The following is a 16,553-nucleotide window of genomic DNA, read 5'->3' as shown; positions in this document are numbered from 1 at the left end:
AACATTGCAACAAACAAAACTTGAGAACTGTATAAAGTGAGTATTAACTCTCCACACTTACCCTCGTCAATGACTTTAAATATTTTAAAGTAAAACCATTGCACATTTCAACATGTGAATAAATAGGGAAATGCGACAAATAGGCCATAAATCAAATACTGTATACTTATATAATCTGTGTAATAATGTGTTTGATGTGAATGCTGGAAAAAAATTCCGGCGGAGGCAACATTGGAAAAACATTCCGATTTTGAAAATAACTTTAATAAAAATATTTTTGCTGAGATAAGCAACAGAGATGGTGACATGTCGGGAAGTACAATTACAATAGAAACCAATCCCTGAGAGCACCTTAAAAATAAAACCTTTTCAAACGAAGCTCAAAAACAAAATCGCGCACCCTCCGCTCTACAAGTGATTCATTTGCAGTTGCACTTGAAAAGCACAGGAGGTCCTCGTTTTTCGAAACTCCAGGCCTAAAAATAAGTACTGTACTGAGGTTTTTGACTATGCTAGCTTGTAGCCATCGTAGAAACGGGAGTTTTCGTAACTCAAGGACTCCCTGCGATAGATCTACTTCGGGGGAAACAATAGTCCATGGTGATAAAATAACGCAGTTTTTAGTGCTTGTTAAAGCCAACCCTGCCAGTATCCCATACAGGCTGGAGGTTCAAAAATACTGCAGGTGCGGAGATGAGAGTAGTAGCTAAAAGCCGAAGCCACAAATCGAGAAATTTGGCTCATCTGCGGCTTCGTCGGCAGGGAACCGGTTGGGGCCCCAGGTATCGAGGGCACCGTCGCTATCGCTCTCGATGGTGATCGGAGTCTGCGAACGTCTCTCTGTGCTCCTGTTCCGCCGGCTCTTCTTCTTGTGTTTCTTCCTCTTCTTCTTTTTGTGATGTTTGCCGCGTACACTGGGACTCCTCTCCTCGTCCCCGTCCGCGGGTCTCGTCTCAATTGCGCCGGGGTGGTCTTTGGGGGACGACGGGCTCTCAAGGTGTCGGGTTTTGTATTTCCTCTTGCCGCCGGGCTTTTCGTGGTGGGATCGTCTCGTCGAGGGCGAAGTCGAGCAAGTCCTGGATCTGGATCTGGATCTGGACTTCCACCTCTCTTGCCGCCTCGGTTCCCAGCTGCGGCTCCTAGAGCGATAGCGTCGGTCGGAAGGCTTCCGGCTAGCTTGATGGTAAAAGTTGCCGTCTTTCCTTTTGGATTTACTGTCGAATTTGCCGTCTCGGTGCTTGGAGTAGTAATAGTCTCTCTCTCTGCCGTGACAGCGAACTGGGCTGCGGCTATGGCGTCTGCGCTCGGTACTGGACCGTTTCTTCTCGTGCTTTCTGTCCTTCGAGCCCTGTTTGCGAACGGATCTCTCGCAACCGCCTTTGTCTTTTCTCTCGGACTCGCTCGACGCCCTGCATATTTTTGACTTCAGAGTACCGAGTTTTTCTTTGGTATCGAGACGATGGAGGCGGTCCGGGTCGACGGGCTCGCTCCTCGGCGAGGCCGAGGGACTATCGCTGTCGAAGTGAAGGCGTTGCGGCGGGGGCGGCGCTTCTTGGGCGTCGTCGTCGCTCCAGTAATCGTCGGAGGAGAGGCGAACGAGCTCGGGAGTTCTTTCGGCCCTCGGCTTAATGAAACCGACGATGACGCAGTCGTCGCTCTCCGAAGACAAACAGTCGTCCACTTGAATCTGCGTCGCGTTTCCCTGCTGAATCGGCGAAGCGGGGATTTCTTGCGCTTCCTCGTCTAAGCTGCTGTCCGAGTCGGAGTCGTGGATGGACTCCATTTCCGTTTGATCGCGCTCCGCCGTGACGGAATACGACGGTCCCGGCGTTTCGTCGTCCCACAAGGAGCGGCTCAGATTGGCCGTGGCGTACCCGGGGGTCCTGGGGGGCACCAGGTCCGCGTCCTCGTCCTCGGAAATGGCTATCACGGACGAATTGGGGCTGATGTCTGAATTGGAGGAGTGGGCGGAGCCCTCGTACGTGGCGTGCTGGTCGTAGGCTTCCATGTTGAACGGGGACTTTGCGAAGCTGATGAATTCGTGGAGAAAATGCTCGGTGCGGCCCTGCAGAAAGGGCCAGAGCTCTTCCCGCATGGCTCGGTCTTCCATGTTGACGTGGGTAATGCGTGACATGATGACGTGCTGGACAATGTTGACCAGGGAGCCGTGCGCCCCATATATCACCACGAGCTCTCTTTTCAGCCAAGGGATAAGCCTGTGCAAGCAAGCGGGGTTTTCCCGATAGAACTCCGCCGAGGTGTTTCGCGAACGGCCGCCGTCGCGCACCGTGCGGACCCTCAAGCCCTGTCGGTAAAGTTCTCGCCGGAAGTTGACCATTTCCAGCTCTCTGACGTTGGCCGAGGCTCGGCCTTCTCTGGCCGCTCTTCTCTTGGCCGCCATCCTCATCATCATGTGCCGGATGTAGCGAGTCTGCTGGGGCTGGGGGGGGTTGGCCGTCGATTCAAATAAGACGCCGTTATCGGGAGGGGGGGAAGTCCTTCGCCAGCGTTGCTGCTGCACCCCGGTAAGTGTGGTGCGGTACCGAAACCGCACGCCGCCACACATCCCGAATGATCCATTAGTCACTGGCTTCAGGTCATACTGCTTAAAGTCCTGCTCTGATTTTATACTGTGATAAATGGAATTAAACGGTTGCTTGCATAACGGACATTCGGCCTTGTTCTTGGACCACTCGTGGATGCAGCGGAAACAGAACTTGTGCAGGCAGATGTTCAGGTAGGCAATGTTGTTAAAAACATCCAGGCAGATGGGACATTTTGAGTCCGGGGACACTTCGGCAGACTTGGCCTCCGGAGTTTTCCTCCTGTCCCGCTTCTGGTTCTGCTGCAGAGCAAGCTTGATTGCTGACATGGTCTGGAACAAAATAAAAAAAATATGTTAAGATTTAATAGTACCGTATAACTATTTTCAATGTCTTTGAAATGTCTCTATTGCCACGCCTTTTGTTTCAGGCCGTGTCAATCTTGCCTGCCGTTTTGTTCTTGTGCTTTAACAAATATTTGAGAAATTCAGCCAATGTGCTAATTTATAACCAGGTGGACTCGGTTTCACAGAGGTTCCTGGTTTGAAGTGTCAATAAAAATTCTGTGCCTAATGTCAGGAAAAGTGTGAAGCGCTTGGGCAAAGGGAGCGAGCGGGGTAATAAAAATCTTGCAATTAGAAAGATGTATTTTAGAGTGATGAATGCTCGACTGAAAAAAAATGACAGCAGATATACTAAAATACATGTCATCCATCACTCGACTTTTGATCCCATTATCTGACCGGGATATCTCTAGATCAGCTGTCACTGCCTACGGACCCGAAGGAACCAGGTAGCCCCAAAGATCACATGAGTAGCCCACAGGCTTGTTCTGCAAATATCTTGCTAGAGAGAGATTGGTGATTTTCCATGAATCTGACAATCAATTATACATGTATTAACATTACATATTACACTTGATTTACATATTTACTACAGCTGTTTGTTAATTATTGTGAAAAATCATAAACATGATCAGTATTAGCCCTTCGTATTACTCAGTAACAAAGTAGCCCCCCTCGGTTTCAAAAAGGTTGGTGACCCTGCCCTAGATTTATTTAAGATACTTCAATGTTTGTAAATATTTTTTGGTGTTATTTTACTGTGATTATCTTTGCATAATGCACATGCTTTATATTGTTTAAATTGCTGCGTGTTTAGATTTTGCAAGATTGAATAAACGTGAGAGGGGAAAGGCAAAGCAACTTGGCACTCTTTCAAATGTTTACATTGCATAGCTATTTTTTGCACCCCTTGGCAAATTTTAATAGCTTTTCTATCATTAGCATTTTTTTGTGTTTATAGTAAAAACAAATACCAAAATTGATGTCTTTTTGATGGGCATTACTATATGTTCCCTTGTGTTATTTTCCCATTGATTCTTTTATGATTGATTTAAAAAAAAATCCATAGTTTGTAACAATGTCACAAGGGTTAAATCAAACAAAACGACAATAATAGCGCATATCTAACATTAAATACCGTACAGTAGGTAGTTATTACATCACACTGGTAGAAATATTTAGATGTTATGAAGCAGCCATGTCAGATATTTTATTTCATACTATTTTCAAATCAATGACAGGGCCAACATTTCAAATCGAAAACTACATTATTCTCGGATCGCAATGAGCAAATGTTATGACATGTCTTGACATTAAACACTAGGCTAGCACTAACCGGCTCCCTTCATCATGATTGTGCGCCTCACAAGTTAAATTATGAACGCTTAATCGAGTAATTATTTAAGGATGTCTGAATAGTTCAACGATATAAAAAGAAAATACTGTTTTATGGTCTTGAACGGATTGTACTTGGTTAGCTAGCCCGCTGTTAAAAGAGCTGGGCTATGGCTAATGCTAACGAGCTAGGTCGGCTAACTATCCTGAAGGAGTTACGTTTGAGATAAATAAGACATATTTACCTCTAGTTTCTAATCGCTAATGCAGTTTAGCGACCGATTCGCCTTCTTCGGTATCAGAATCGCACTTTGAGCGACATTTGACAAATTCCTACAGGCTTCTCAAAACGCGGAGTACTGGAATGACGTCATTTCCCCCAACAGTACAGTATTTTTGCGTAATCTATAGTGAACTTCCGACCTTCACAATAAAAGGATTTCCTCCATTTTAACAGAAATATAACTGGAAAACCGAGTTTCTGCTGGCAAAGAAAATTTACCGTATGGTAGAAATAAATAACCTTTGAGAAATATGAATAAAGTCCTATGCAGATACAGTATGTTGATTTTTAATGAACTATAGATTATATTTCCAGAAAGATTTATTGTATAGTTCTGCATATTGCCCTTTTTGTTACACCTGTTTCCGAAATATAAAACGCTGTAATTGCTATAAAAAAATGGAAGTTGAATAGCAAATAAAGGCAAAATGAATGCACAACTATGTTACACAACACCATTCTGAAACACACACATTACGTTATTTGTAATATTTTAATTGGCATATACACAATTTTTACAAACAGATTGTTTTTGAATGTAATAGGTCAATGGTGACTGTGACTCTCAGGGAGTTCCGGAAGAACTTGGCCAGTCTCCTGAATGGTGTCACCCTAAAATCAGAGGAAAGAATACACACACATTTAAATTTGTCAGGAAATGCTTTACGTTGTCCCAAAACATTAAAAAGATATTCTATGTCCACATTTGTGTTAGTAAAGCAAAATTAGTCACGGGGGGGGCAATATTTCAGAAATTAATCAGCTATAGAATTAAATAAGAGTATATTTTCAAAATAAAAGGTATGGTGTGAAAATAAAATGGTGATACTTACAGGGAAAAGCCTAGGTTTTAATTCCACAATGCCGTATGGTCTTTCCTGTGAGGGACAATAACACACAAAGTTGTTATTGAAGAATATTCACAACTGAGGTGCTTTGAATTACAAATTATTTTTTCCCCGTGACCAAACAGGTAACTCAAAAGATTAGCCTCTCAAACCATTTCCTCCCATTAAAATAGAACTGTCAATAATTTTTAAGTATATCTTCAATCATATTACCTAAAAAACATGAAGTGATATCACAAAAGAGAATGTAAATAAACTGTGTTATGTTTCAACAAGCGCAATGGATTATACAGCAGAATACGATGAATGACAGTGAAACACGCCGCCGATTGTGGTAAGAAGGCCAGACAATGCTTCAAAATAAACCTTAGCTAGCATACCTAATAATATACGGACACGAATGCCTTGGAACTCTTTTATTTTGAAGTTCTTTCAGGAGGAAAATCCTGATATAAAAATTATATGATGTAATGACAAAATATCACATTCAATTGCCAATTCAGGGCACAAAAATTAATTCTATTATGCGGACATTTTGTTGTGGATCCTGTTGCCATTTAGCGCACCCTAGCATTTAGTTTGCTTTAGTTTAGCTTTAGTTAGAATTTAGTTAACTTTTCAGAGGTAGTTTAAAGCACACTGATCATTATTGAACACAACAGAATGAGACAAAATGTGTCTTCTGTGGGCTTGACGTCACTTGTCTCATTTGAATTGTGTTATATGGTCTTGTGTTTTTCACACACACAAAAAAACGACGACTTTGTAAATTCATCCGAATGTCAAAATACTGATTAGAAGAAATACAGGATGTACTTATTGTTTTAAAAATCAACTGTGTGCAAAATGAAATGTAAAATATGATATCAGAGACAATTTGTCAATGCTGAAACAATTTTTCTACACGTTAAAATGTTTTGTTATGCAACTCAAAAATGAGGCTGTAAAAACGTGACTCGTTTATTTTCGCTTGTCTCATCCCTAATTTTAACTACTGCAACATTGATGTTAGTTTTGCCCCCCCCCCCCCAATTTATTGCATGTTACAATTTAGAGTACACTTAACTCGTAATAACAGTAATAATCTTGAAGCAATTCAATTAGCAGTTAAATTTGCTTCAACCGTCTACAGCTCCCTATGCAAAGTTTTGAGGTAGCACTTAACTACACAAATCACCTTTACATGAACAGCATAGTGGGAATATGCAATATTTATTGTTTTGTAAAATAATGCATAATAGCTTTAACTCACAGCAACATGGTATTTCACGTAGTAGTGGGCAATCCAAGCAGGTATCAACAAGCGAGTTAATGTGAAAACGCTCCCTTTGTAGACTTTGTACGTCTGTAAAAACAAACATGTAAGTGCATGTCAATTTAAAAATTATATATTTTTTCCTCTGTATTCCAGATGCAAAAATATCTGACTGATAACAAGCGAACGTTAGCATCACTCACGTAAATCCTCCACAGGCTTTTGGGCTCCAAAAAACCAGCCCAGAACTTGTCGATGGCGCCGGGTGGTTTCGCCTGAATGACGGGCTCTCTCGGACTGAGTTCCTGGTCCTTCAGCCATTGCCTTCGCAGCTTAGTGAGCTGCTCCACGCGGAGCTTTTCGTCCGGAGTGTAGCCTAACATGATCGTTTATTTATTCGATAAATTGTTCGACAACCTCAGCTAAGCTCCAATGACACCATGGAGGACGTCACGGCGGAAACAGATGCGGGTTCGGTTAACGACACGGTTTGGCAGCGACACCTACTGCATGGGAGGTATTGATGTTCAAAGTTTGAACATTTTAAATATCGATCAAGAGGAAATGTTATTTATTTTGATTGCATGATTATTTATTATTTTTTTTGAGTAATTCATTTTTTGGTTTGTTGTTTGGACTATGTTTTTGTTTAAGAGAAGCCCAATTTCTCTTCTGTTTTTCATTAATTATTTCCTGGTTTTCTGATGTTTTTCTTTTATTTTCACTCTTTCCTCTCATTTTTTCGGAATGTTTGTTTGGAGGACACATGTATACACTTTAATTTCTTTATTGATAACTAGTAAAGAAACATGACTGGCTTTGCTCGTATTTTTTTTTACCATTGTGTAAAAAAACAGCAGTATAATAGTTGCGAAGTCAATGCATGATGAAAGTTTTCAAAAATATTCATTAGTTTCAAGAAAATATTCAATAATTTCTTTATCTGAAAAAATACAGGATATTACTAGCTGTTTTATTTTACCTGGACACTTGATTCATTTCTGATTCTGCACTGATTATAATGCCCCAGTTATTCCCACACAAACCATTTAAGACTAACAATGCCTAAGTGTGAATCCAATTTCTGATTTTATTCCCAAATGTATGAGCTAAATCAAATAGTGACTACAAAATGTCCAAACTACTGTATTAAAGTGTAAACCGCGTCGTTCAGTGACGTCATCACACGCACAGATAACGTCACAGACAACAAAGAAGTTGTACGGGAATATTCATAGCGGATGTTCTCATATAAAGTAGGACGCGAATGCTACAATTCTTAAGAGCTTTGGTCTTCGCCTCGTGATAGCAAATCCAGGTACGCTGATTTAATATTTAATATTTTTCAATGTATTCATTTATTATGTCGTATTAACAGGCTGGTGTGTGGTGACAAGCTTTGATTGCGTTGGATTTGAGGGAATTGGAAATGTAAAGGAAGATGCGTGTTTTGCTTTGAATTTATGTTAAAAAGTTTGTCAAATCCAGTAGTTCATGTTTCGAGTCGTTGCACCCTTACCCCCAGCTCCCAGCTAAAGTGGTAATCTTCCCGAGGGTACCTGAACGCCACATACTTCCAACGTCAAAATATTGTACCATATTCCTTCAGGGGGCGATAGAGAAGCAAATAAAGATCAAGACAAGCGCGGCATCTTCGACTAAATAATTTTTTTCAAACTTTTACCATTATTTAACTTCTCATTTAATACTACTATCTGACGAAAGTGTCACGTGATTTTGGCTTTTGGTGCCTTTCACGTGACATTCCGCTGCGAGCCTGAAGTAACGCTCGGCAGGTCGGTTTGAGCCTTTCTTTTTTTTTTTTTTTTACATGCATTTTGCTAAGTTTTTCATCTCAAGGTAGGCCTGTATAGTCAAATTAATGTTTTCATTTATTTTGAGGGAGCTATGTGTCTTAAGTTCATCAATCGTGTGTTGTCACAAAGTACTTAAGTATACGTGATCACGTGATCACGCGAACTCGACCCTGACGTCATCATTGTGCGCTCGTGTTTTAGTTTAAAATCAGTAGTTGATATTCCATTTTGGAAAGGCTATATGACGTTCTGGTAAAATTTAAAGTAAAATTTAAAGGGTTAATTCACCTACCTAAAACATGAATAAAAAGTTGAAATGCAGTGAAGTATAAAAGTAAATAAGATCCCAACATCTCATCTCCATTTTCTCCTTAACCCCACAGAATGTCTGGCAGTCTCCCCCGTCATGTTGTCTGGGAGTCAGAACGCTTGGTGGCCTACCTCCATCCTTGGCCGTGGACACCGGGCTCTGTGATCCTGGAGCGCCGCGTGCCGGGTACGATGGCGGGCAGCATCTTTCACCTGGAGGAGGCCGAATATTTATCCTGGATGCTGGGAGCCAGGGCGGTGGCCCAATTGCTATGCAAGAAGCTCCAGGTGCACCGCTGTGCCCTGGTCACCAGACCCCACGTGGACAGACCTGCTCAGGTGTGCACCTCTTTTACCGTTGTATTAATTTGAAACAAATTCTTAATGGTGGCTAAATTATGGACATTTATTAACGGTCTTCCAAGTTGGTGTCAGTGATATCATTTTCAATACAATAAGTAGCCCTTGGGAAAAAAATTAGTGTATAAATGACACATTACTGACACACAATTGTTTTATTTATTCACGTTTTTATGCTGAAAATTTCTCTATGTCTAATAAGAATGAGTACTGTTTTGAGGTATTGTTTCATACAGGCCTTATTTCAATGGATTGTGTACTAATGGATGCTGCCGATACTAGCGACAGATACTTCAAGGGATAGACCACTTATTTAGCCATTTTCAGCAATAAAAAGTTAGCATTTTGTCTATAGCTATTTTGATCAAATTATTTATTTTAATGAATTATTTAGTTTTTATTTTGTGTACAACTAATCAGGTAATTACGTGATTGATTACTATAGAAAAATATATATAATTTGAACAAAATATATCTAAGTAGCTGAATTGAATGTTTAGACTGTCAAAAACAAAAATACATATTTTGGACTGGATGAGTTATTTTTTTTGCAATTTCAATTTCAAAAAAGAATTCTATATTGGGATATATTGGTCTGTTTCTAAAATTGTTTTTGTTTCTGAAATGTTTATGAATCAAAAGTACTACTGTTATCGGTATCTGGTATATGTGTCTGCTCGAGTTGCGCACCTGCTACCCCTGGTATCATCTAACAGAAAAGTGGTATCGAACATCTATACTTTATACTGTTGAAAATGATGAAATAAGTGGTGTTTTTTTAAGGCAAAAAAGGAATGGCAGTAGTTGCCCATTTGCATTTTGTGAAATTATACTTCTCAAAAGAAACTGCGATATCAGTACTGTGTATCAGCGAGTATTCTAAGACAGACCGCTTGCACCGGTATCGGTCTTTAAAATGGAAGGAACGTTGTGGTATGCTATGGCCAATTTCATCTCCCAGATCCGTATCCTCCCACTGCACGGCTTGGATGCAGAGTGGCGCCCTCACCAGGCAGCTGAGGAAGAGCATCACACTTACGACCCGGGCTACTGCACCTCCAAGACGGCGCCTCGGTGGAGCGACGGCCGCCTGAATGAAATCCTGGCCCGGATCCGCGCCAAGCTCCCCAATCCGGACGCACCTCCCAACTTGACCTTCCTGGGCGAGGACCAGTCTCACCCCGGTCTCTTCTCGCGCATCGTCCGGGGCGAGGAGCAGCAGTGGCGGGTGTGGGAGGACGAGGGTCACGTGTCTTTCCTCACCCCGTTCCCCAACTCGCCCGGCTTTACCGTGCTGGTGCCGCGCCGCCCGCTGTCCTCCGACATATTCGGGCTGGAAGAGAGCGATTACGAAGGGCTGGTGCTGGCCGCCCGCAAGGTGTCTCACCTTCTGGAGAAGGGTTTGGGGGCATGGGGCGTGGGGCTCATCTTCGAGGGCTTCGAGATCGATTACGCCCACGCCAAGTTGATCCCGCTGCTGCAGCTGCCACCTTCCGGGGAAGGGAACCACGGCGTCGGCCGGGCCACTCAGCAGTGCTTCCTCTCGTATCCCGGTTACGTCACCTCCGAGGACGGGCCCGGGGCGTCCGTGGAGAGTTTGGAGGAAATGTATGCCAAAATGACCTTAAAGTAGAACTGTTGCCGATGAGGTTGTCATTAAAAGACATTTTCACAAATATGTTGGTCATTTCCATTTATTCAAATGTAACCAAACTATGGGTACAAATGTCCATGTTTCACAGCTATTAGCTCAGTCATTTTCATTGATAGCTATGTCCAGAGATCCAGCTTATTTGCGTCTTCTGTGGTGGACATTTGTTTTTGGTCGTCCTTTGATTCATTTGAGCTACCCTACTAAGTCCTAGTTTGCTCTGTGGAGGCTTTTTCGAGATCTCTCGCGCTAAGGTGGGACGCAATTATCCTAGCTGTCTTCCTGTCCACAAATGGACACAACAGTAGACAAGTGAATTGGCTGCGGTGCAGGAGGATATAAGACAACATAAGTAAAACAAGTGAAAAGGCGGATAAACTAAGATTTACATTTGTACAAATTGAATTTACATGTAATTGTAGTAGGCAAACGCCAGCCTATTTATGTCAACTAATGGACATTTTTTGCCATCTTTTGACTAATTTGAACTACCAAGTTCTAGTGTACTCATTAAAGGACATCCTGGCCTTTCCATTCATGTCTCATGTTTGGGGTGATGCAATTGACTTGCTGTCTTGTTGAAACATAAAAATTTTGGGGGAAAAAATGTTACTGTGGCAAATCAAACTGATTCGCAGGCCAACAAAAAAAAATGCCGTCAATCCCTTATTAATCTCTATTTTAGGCGACCAAAGTGCTGGCTGCAACCTTTAGTTTCGAGTCTTTTGTTGCGATCGTTAGTTGTGGCTGCGGTCACAGCTAGGTGCTTCGCATTTATGTGGTAGGCTAAAGCACTGCTTCTTGTGTTAAGCAAGCTGCTTCCCAAGAATACAGAGGACAGTACATCAAAGGTATCCTCGAAATGTGTCTTCATGTTAAATTTAGCATTTATAGCGCGGGCAACTCTCACATGCTCTTCCATTTTCACGTCTTCCTTTTGCTCCTGAACTCACTTAGGGTGCGTTTGGCCTTTGTTGGCTCAAGCACATATCCGATGCAGAAAATGAGATTAACACAAATGATATAACTGTAAATGATTGACTTCTAATGAGTTTTTTGACACCCCGTAAAATTAATAGGCTGCAGTCAAAAACCAACATTCATCAACAGGATCTTTGACGTCTATGGGCGTCCATGGCAGTGAATGAGTCAAAAAAGAGGGGACGCAAGCCAACATGGAACCCAGATCGTTAAGAAGCGTAGAATCAGCAGGAAGCAACTTCAGACTTCAACGTGTTGCGGCGTCTTTGCAACACAGCACCCGCAGCCCCGGCCGCACACGCACTCCATCTTGGTGACGTAGAGGAGCGGCTCCACGCTGCAGCTCAGGTCCATGATGGAGTACACGCTGATTCGGATCTGACATTGGAACTCCACCATGGAGTAGTAAGGCGCGAAGGGCATGAGCACGGGCGGCAGGTAGTTGACCACGATGATAGCTAGGACGATGAGCACCATTTTGAGGGCCTTCTTCTTGGCCGGGTGCATGACTTCCTTGCCGGCCACGGAGCGCCGCAGCACCCAGATGACGGAGATGTTGCACAGCACCATGATGGCAAAAGCGAAGAGCACCACGCCGCTGAACACGCCGTTGACGCTCATGGAGCCCAGGATGCACTTGGCCAGGGCGTAGGCTACAATCACAGCCCATGCCGCCACTGAGAGGCCAGTACGGATTTTGTTGTCCCGGATGCTGACGAAAAGCATGGGGTGGACCACCGCCATGTGGCGGTCCACACAGACGCACACCTAAAAGAGGAAACATCGGGCCAATAAGCAAGGCCTTTTCTGCTGGCCTAACATAACCTGACATCATTAACTGAATTAGAATAAAAGTCAATTTCATTTTTCATTTATTTATTCCTAAATAATATATAATTATTCTCCATATTCTGTTCTATTCGTGTCATGTTATATCCATTTGGTTACACTCCTTCCTGTGTTGTAGTTTTAGGTTAAACTTTTCATCCAATCAGGATTCAGCTAACTTGTGTTGCCAGGCTGTATGAAATCCGTCTGAGGCCTTCAGAATCAACAGTTACGGGTCTCTGCAACGTGAGTGAACGGGCACATAGAGATAATTAACAGTTGCAATAGCCAATCAGACCACGGGTTGGCAACAATAAGGCCAGCTAGAAAGCCTCACGTTGAAGGCGCTCTGTGATTGGATACTCAGCACTGGAGGCAGCGCTATGCAAGTTAAGCAAGTTTGGCTGTGACAGGAGCGGTCATTCTCTTTTTAAAGCAAATAAAAATATAACGATAAATTTTGTACAAACAAGTCATCAAAGTCTTCTTCAGGAAAGGAGGAAGAAAATATTGTGTCGAATTAAGTGTTTTGGGAGACAGCCCTTTTGGTGAGTGCAAGCATTTTTTGTATTTTTTCAGTTTTAATGTTTTATAATTTTATTTCGTTCGTATTCAATTAATGGTAAATAAATAAAATGTTCTTATGTTAAACTGCAATGTGTTATTTAGCGCACAACCTTGTTAAAGCTTGCCTGCTCTTGGTAGATTAATAAAACATTGTAGACAAATAATTTTAAATTCCTTTTTATTTTCAAGTTTTGACAGTATCGAGTTGTGTACACTCCGTGCGCTCAGTTTGGCACACACGTTACGAATGTGCCACAAAGTACAAGGAAGGCTATCGTGAGCGAGAAATGAGAGGTTTGAATCGAGCAAAAAGTTTTTCTGTACTCAAAATCTCTCCTTGCTTGTTCAATATATTTTTCTGTGCTCAAAATTTATTCTTGCTCGCTCAAAGCTTTCGCTTGCGATTGTGGCACACCTCTAATTCCTTATCATAAGATTCAAGACTCAAGAGTTTTATTGTCATACGCATGGTAAAACCTGTTCACATTCCGAGCAGACTACATTCCATAATCGAGCAAATCATAAAGTAGGCAATAAAACAAAAAAAGATAGTATTATGAGGTGCATCATAATAAAATAAAAAAATGGAATCCCACTCACCAAAAATAGCACCCCAGCATCTTTGACACCATACGAGAACCTCTGCAGGTACCAGATTCGGGCGTCGTCCAGCAGCAGGGAATTGAGCAGCTCGGTGGGCATCATAAGGCAAAAGTACGCGTCCAGCACGGCCAGGTTGAGGATGAAGACGTCCGAGGTGCACGCGTCACTCTTCTTGGCGGCGATCTGCCATATCACCAGGCCGTTGCAGGGGGCGCCCACCACCAGGTTGAACACCTTAACGCCGTAGTAGAAGACGAAGCCGTACGGGGCCACGGCGCACATTTGGTACTGGTACCACAGCGGGTGGTCGACGGCGCCGCTCGAGTTCATCTTGGTGATGCGATGAAGGCAAAAGTGAAGTCAAACATTCCAATTCTCTTATAGAATCCACAAGACGAATATTTAAAGAAGACGTTTTCAAAATTTCAAATACTAAAAACAGCCGATTTTTAAAGATATGGAACACTCATTGTAAGTTAATACCTTACCTTATATAGAGTACAGTTGGGTACCAAAATCAACCCCGCCACCAAAATAAATTTACCATTTTTAATATGCTTAAAACGATGATGAAAATCTCAAATTTAATCATACTATCACCATAGAAAAAAAATGTATATCTGGATTTATATGTCTGGACTGCAAAGACGTGTAAATATATATTTAGGATTTAATTGGTGCAGACATAGCACAAGCATTCTAAAAAAAAAAGTAAAAATATTAAAAGAGTGAATGTAAAAGTAATTTAAGAATAAAGTCATTGTATAAGCAAAACTTAAAGATTGAATGTATGGACTGTAAAGACTGTAAAGGAAAACAAATACAATATTATAAGGGAAACTGTTAAAGTAACTTTATAATAAGCCATTGTATAAGCCAAACAAAGTTAAGTACCCAGGATTGAATGTCTGGAGTTTCTCGAGACGTGTAAATACGTCTTTGGGATTGAATGAGTTAAAATGGTACGGACAAGTCACCTCTTTCACCAGAGAGAGGTTTATGCATTTTATAAAATAAAAAATCACAACATTATAAGGGAAAGAAGGGAAAGTAATCTCATAAAAACTAAAATTTTATGAGAAATGTATGGAAAGAAGTTGTCAAAAGGCAATTAAACTATTGGAACGTTGCAGAACATTTTAATTGTACAATAATCACGCTGTAATACTGAGAAAAAAAGTATAATTTACAATTTTAAAATTTCCCATACTGTGAAAAACATCATAAGAACAAGTAAAAATAAAATGGACTGGACTCTGAAAAAGAATATAATTGTCTTTGTGACTGAAAGTGTTGAGAAAAAAATCAGAATCAGAAAAGCTTGTTTCAAAATTTAAATAAATGTCCTGTTGTTGGTGAAAAAAAAAAAAAAAAATCTTACCTTCACAGGGATTGCAGCAGCCAAGTCAAATGCTGAAATGGAAACTAGAACTTTCCTTGCAGACCATCAGCATAAAAGCATGGGATGACGAATTCGAGTTGGTTGGTCCGGTAAGGGGCGTGGCCATCCATCCCGACGTTACCTTGGCGTTGTGTGTCCGAGCGCGTTGGCAACTGAGGCTTATCCTGGGTCTGCGCGCCTCTGGCTGTTTGGTGCAAACGGCTGACGCAAGCTGAGAAATCTAAGGCAACCTCTTACCTGCCCGCTCAAAACCTTAAAAAGCCTGCTGGGAATTCAAAACAAAACAGTCAAGCAATAAGGACTAAAAGTGGCGTTAGGGGTGGAATAAGTCATGCAGTGGCTTACCTGATCCAGTAGATGGCTCTGTAGTCTGTATACATTCAATAGACATTTTTTTTTCTGTAAATTTAAAGATGGGGTGCATGGCTCTTGTTGGCATTAGCAGATACGTATCTATAATATTGAAGTAACCTCAAAAGGGGTTTCTACAGATAGCATTAGCTTTGGCAGCTAGCTGGCTAGCATATTTTTTGATGCGCATAATATTGGTTTATTGGGTTATGATAGTAGTGAAAGGCTTGTTTTATATTTCATGCAAGGTAATACTTTAATAATGACCCTGGAAGGTGTCCAAAGCTAACGTTAGCTTTGGCAGCTAGCTGGATAGCAGTTATATATTTTGATATGCGGAACATTGTTTTATCGAGTTATGAAATATCGGTAGCTAAAGGCATCTTTTGTATTTAATACAAGGTAATATTTTAATAACCTTAAAAGGGGTGTCCAAAGCTAATGTTAGCTTTAGCAGATCACTGGATCCTTGTTTAATGCATAGCTAACATAAGCTAACATTTTTTGTGGGTTTTATGCAGTTAATGTAATATTTTAATACAGTAACTCCGAAAGAGGTGTCCAAAGCTAACATTAGCTTTCACAGATAGCTAGCTAACAGATGTTGATATACATATTTTTTATAACATTAGCTTTAGGAGCTAGCTGGCTAACATTTCTTGTGCGTTAATTAGTTAGTGGCGTAATGAAAGTACACTGAAATTATTAGTAACATGAGTAACCAAAGGAATGTTTTGTATAACTTCAAAAGGGGTGTCCATTAGCTTCAGCAGTTAGCTGTTTCATGCGGAATTTTGTTAAAGTAGCAGAATGCAATACAATTTTAGGCATGTTAAGCGTTTCAATGGCATAATGTGGGTGATAGAATCTGAATAGTGGATTCCACAGCTAACGTTAACATTAGCAGTTAGCTGCTATGGGCTTTTTGTTCGATTCAATACAAATTATTTCAATGCGGACGCATTTTTTCATTCATTTTTTTAAAATTAAAATAACTCCAAAACTCAGTGGCTAACACCATTAGCAAAAAGCATTTTGTCTAACGCATGGACGTTAGCATTTTATTTTACTGTGTT

At 41.4% G+C, this 16,553-nt stretch overlaps 4 protein-coding genes across 7 annotated transcripts; 1 reads left to right on the top strand and 3 right to left on the bottom strand.

Moving 5' to 3' along the window:
• Window positions 1-242: 242 nt before the first annotated feature.
• Window positions 243-7,684, bottom strand: toporsa (topoisomerase I binding, arginine/serine-rich a). 2 transcript variants are annotated; one of them, XM_088418552.1, is made up of 2 exons: window positions 7,591-7,684; window positions 243-2,875 (listed from the first exon to the last, which is right to left on the bottom strand). In XM_088418552.1, the coding sequence occupies exon 2, from the start codon at window positions 2,870-2,872 to the stop codon at window positions 707-709; it is 2,166 nt and encodes a 721-aa protein (XP_088274678.1). In that variant the 5' UTR covers window positions 2,873-2,875; window positions 7,591-7,684; the 3' UTR covers window positions 243-706. The 2 variants fall into 2 exon arrangements, with proteins under 2 accessions (XP_088274678.1, XP_088274677.1); XM_088418551.1 differs by lacking the exon at window positions 7,591-7,684 and adding an exon at window positions 4,468-4,604.
• On the bottom strand, window positions 4,985-7,085 carry ndufb6 (NADH:ubiquinone oxidoreductase subunit B). Its single transcript, XM_088419709.1, has 4 exons — window positions 6,812-7,085; window positions 6,606-6,698; window positions 5,339-5,383; window positions 4,985-5,117 (listed from the first exon to the last, which is right to left on the bottom strand). The coding sequence occupies exons 1-4, from the start codon at window positions 6,989-6,991 to the stop codon at window positions 5,052-5,054; spliced, it is 384 nt and encodes a 127-aa protein (XP_088275835.1). The 5' UTR covers window positions 6,992-7,085; the 3' UTR covers window positions 4,985-5,051.
• A 128-nt stretch (window positions 7,685-7,812) lies between the features above and the next one.
• Window positions 7,813-10,770, top strand: LOC148421533 (uncharacterized). 3 transcript variants are annotated; one of them, XM_088418575.1, is made up of 3 exons: window positions 7,813-7,926; window positions 8,809-9,073; window positions 10,056-10,770. In XM_088418575.1, the coding sequence occupies exons 2-3, from the start codon at window positions 8,810-8,812 to the stop codon at window positions 10,725-10,727; spliced, it is 936 nt and encodes a 311-aa protein (XP_088274701.1). In that variant the 5' UTR covers window positions 7,813-7,926; window position 8,809; the 3' UTR covers window positions 10,728-10,770. The 3 variants fall into 3 exon arrangements, with proteins under 3 accessions (XP_088274701.1, XP_088274702.1, XP_088274700.1); XM_088418576.1 differs by lacking the exon at window positions 7,813-7,926 and adding an exon at window positions 8,249-8,404; XM_088418574.1 differs by lacking the exon at window positions 7,813-7,926 and adding an exon at window positions 8,316-8,468.
• Window positions 10,771-11,966: 1,196 nt separating this feature from the next.
• LOC148421532 (P2Y purinoceptor 1-like) lies at window positions 11,967-14,054 on the bottom strand. Its single transcript, XM_088419218.1, has 2 exons — window positions 13,722-14,054; window positions 11,967-12,494 (listed from the first exon to the last, which is right to left on the bottom strand). The coding sequence occupies exons 1-2, from the start codon at window positions 14,052-14,054 to the stop codon at window positions 11,967-11,969; spliced, it is 861 nt and encodes a 286-aa protein (XP_088275344.1).
• Window positions 14,055-16,553: the final 2,499 nt, after the last annotated feature.

Source organism: Hippichthys cyanospilos, chromosome 7, assembly GCF_059441005.1.
Source record: "Hippichthys cyanospilos isolate Australia breed blue-spotted pipefish chromosome 7, RoL_Hcya_1.0, whole genome shotgun sequence".
Taxonomy (NCBI): Eukaryota; Metazoa; Chordata; class Actinopteri; order Syngnathiformes; family Syngnathidae; genus Hippichthys; species Hippichthys cyanospilos.
This window is presented reverse-complemented; position numbering and strand designations above follow the sequence as displayed.

Coding starts and splice junctions, on each gene's coding strand:
- toporsa (XM_088418552.1), bottom strand. CDS start 2,872: ATGTCAGCAATCAAGCTTGCTCTGCAGCAGAACCAGAAGCGGGACAGG.
- ndufb6 (XM_088419709.1), bottom strand. CDS start 6,991: ATGTTAGGCTACACTCCGGACGAAAAGCTCCGCGTGGAGCAGCTCACT. Junction 5,384..6,605: donor ACGTGAAATACCATGTTGCT/GTGAGTTAAAGC, acceptor TGTCCCTCACAG/GAAAGACCATACGGCATTGT. Junction 5,118..5,338: donor TAAAACCTAGGCTTTTCCCT/GTAAGTATCACC, acceptor CTCTGATTTTAG/GGTGACACCATTCAGGAGAC.
- LOC148421533 (XM_088418574.1), top strand. CDS start 8,440: ATGCATTTTGCTAAGTTTTTCATCTCAAG. Junction 8,469..8,808: donor GCTAAGTTTTTCATCTCAAG/GTAGGCCTGTAT, acceptor TTAACCCCACAG/AATGTCTGGCAGTCTCCCCC. Junction 9,074..10,055: donor ACGTGGACAGACCTGCTCAG/GTGTGCACCTCT, acceptor TTCATCTCCCAG/ATCCGTATCCTCCCACTGCA.
- LOC148421532 (XM_088419218.1), bottom strand. CDS start 14,054: ATGAACTCGAGCGGCGCCGTCGACCACCCGCTGTGGTACCAGTACCAA. Junction 12,495..13,721: donor ATGCTGGGGTGCTATTTTTG/GTGAGTGGGATT, acceptor TTCCTCTTTTAG/GTGTGCGTCTGTGTGGACCG.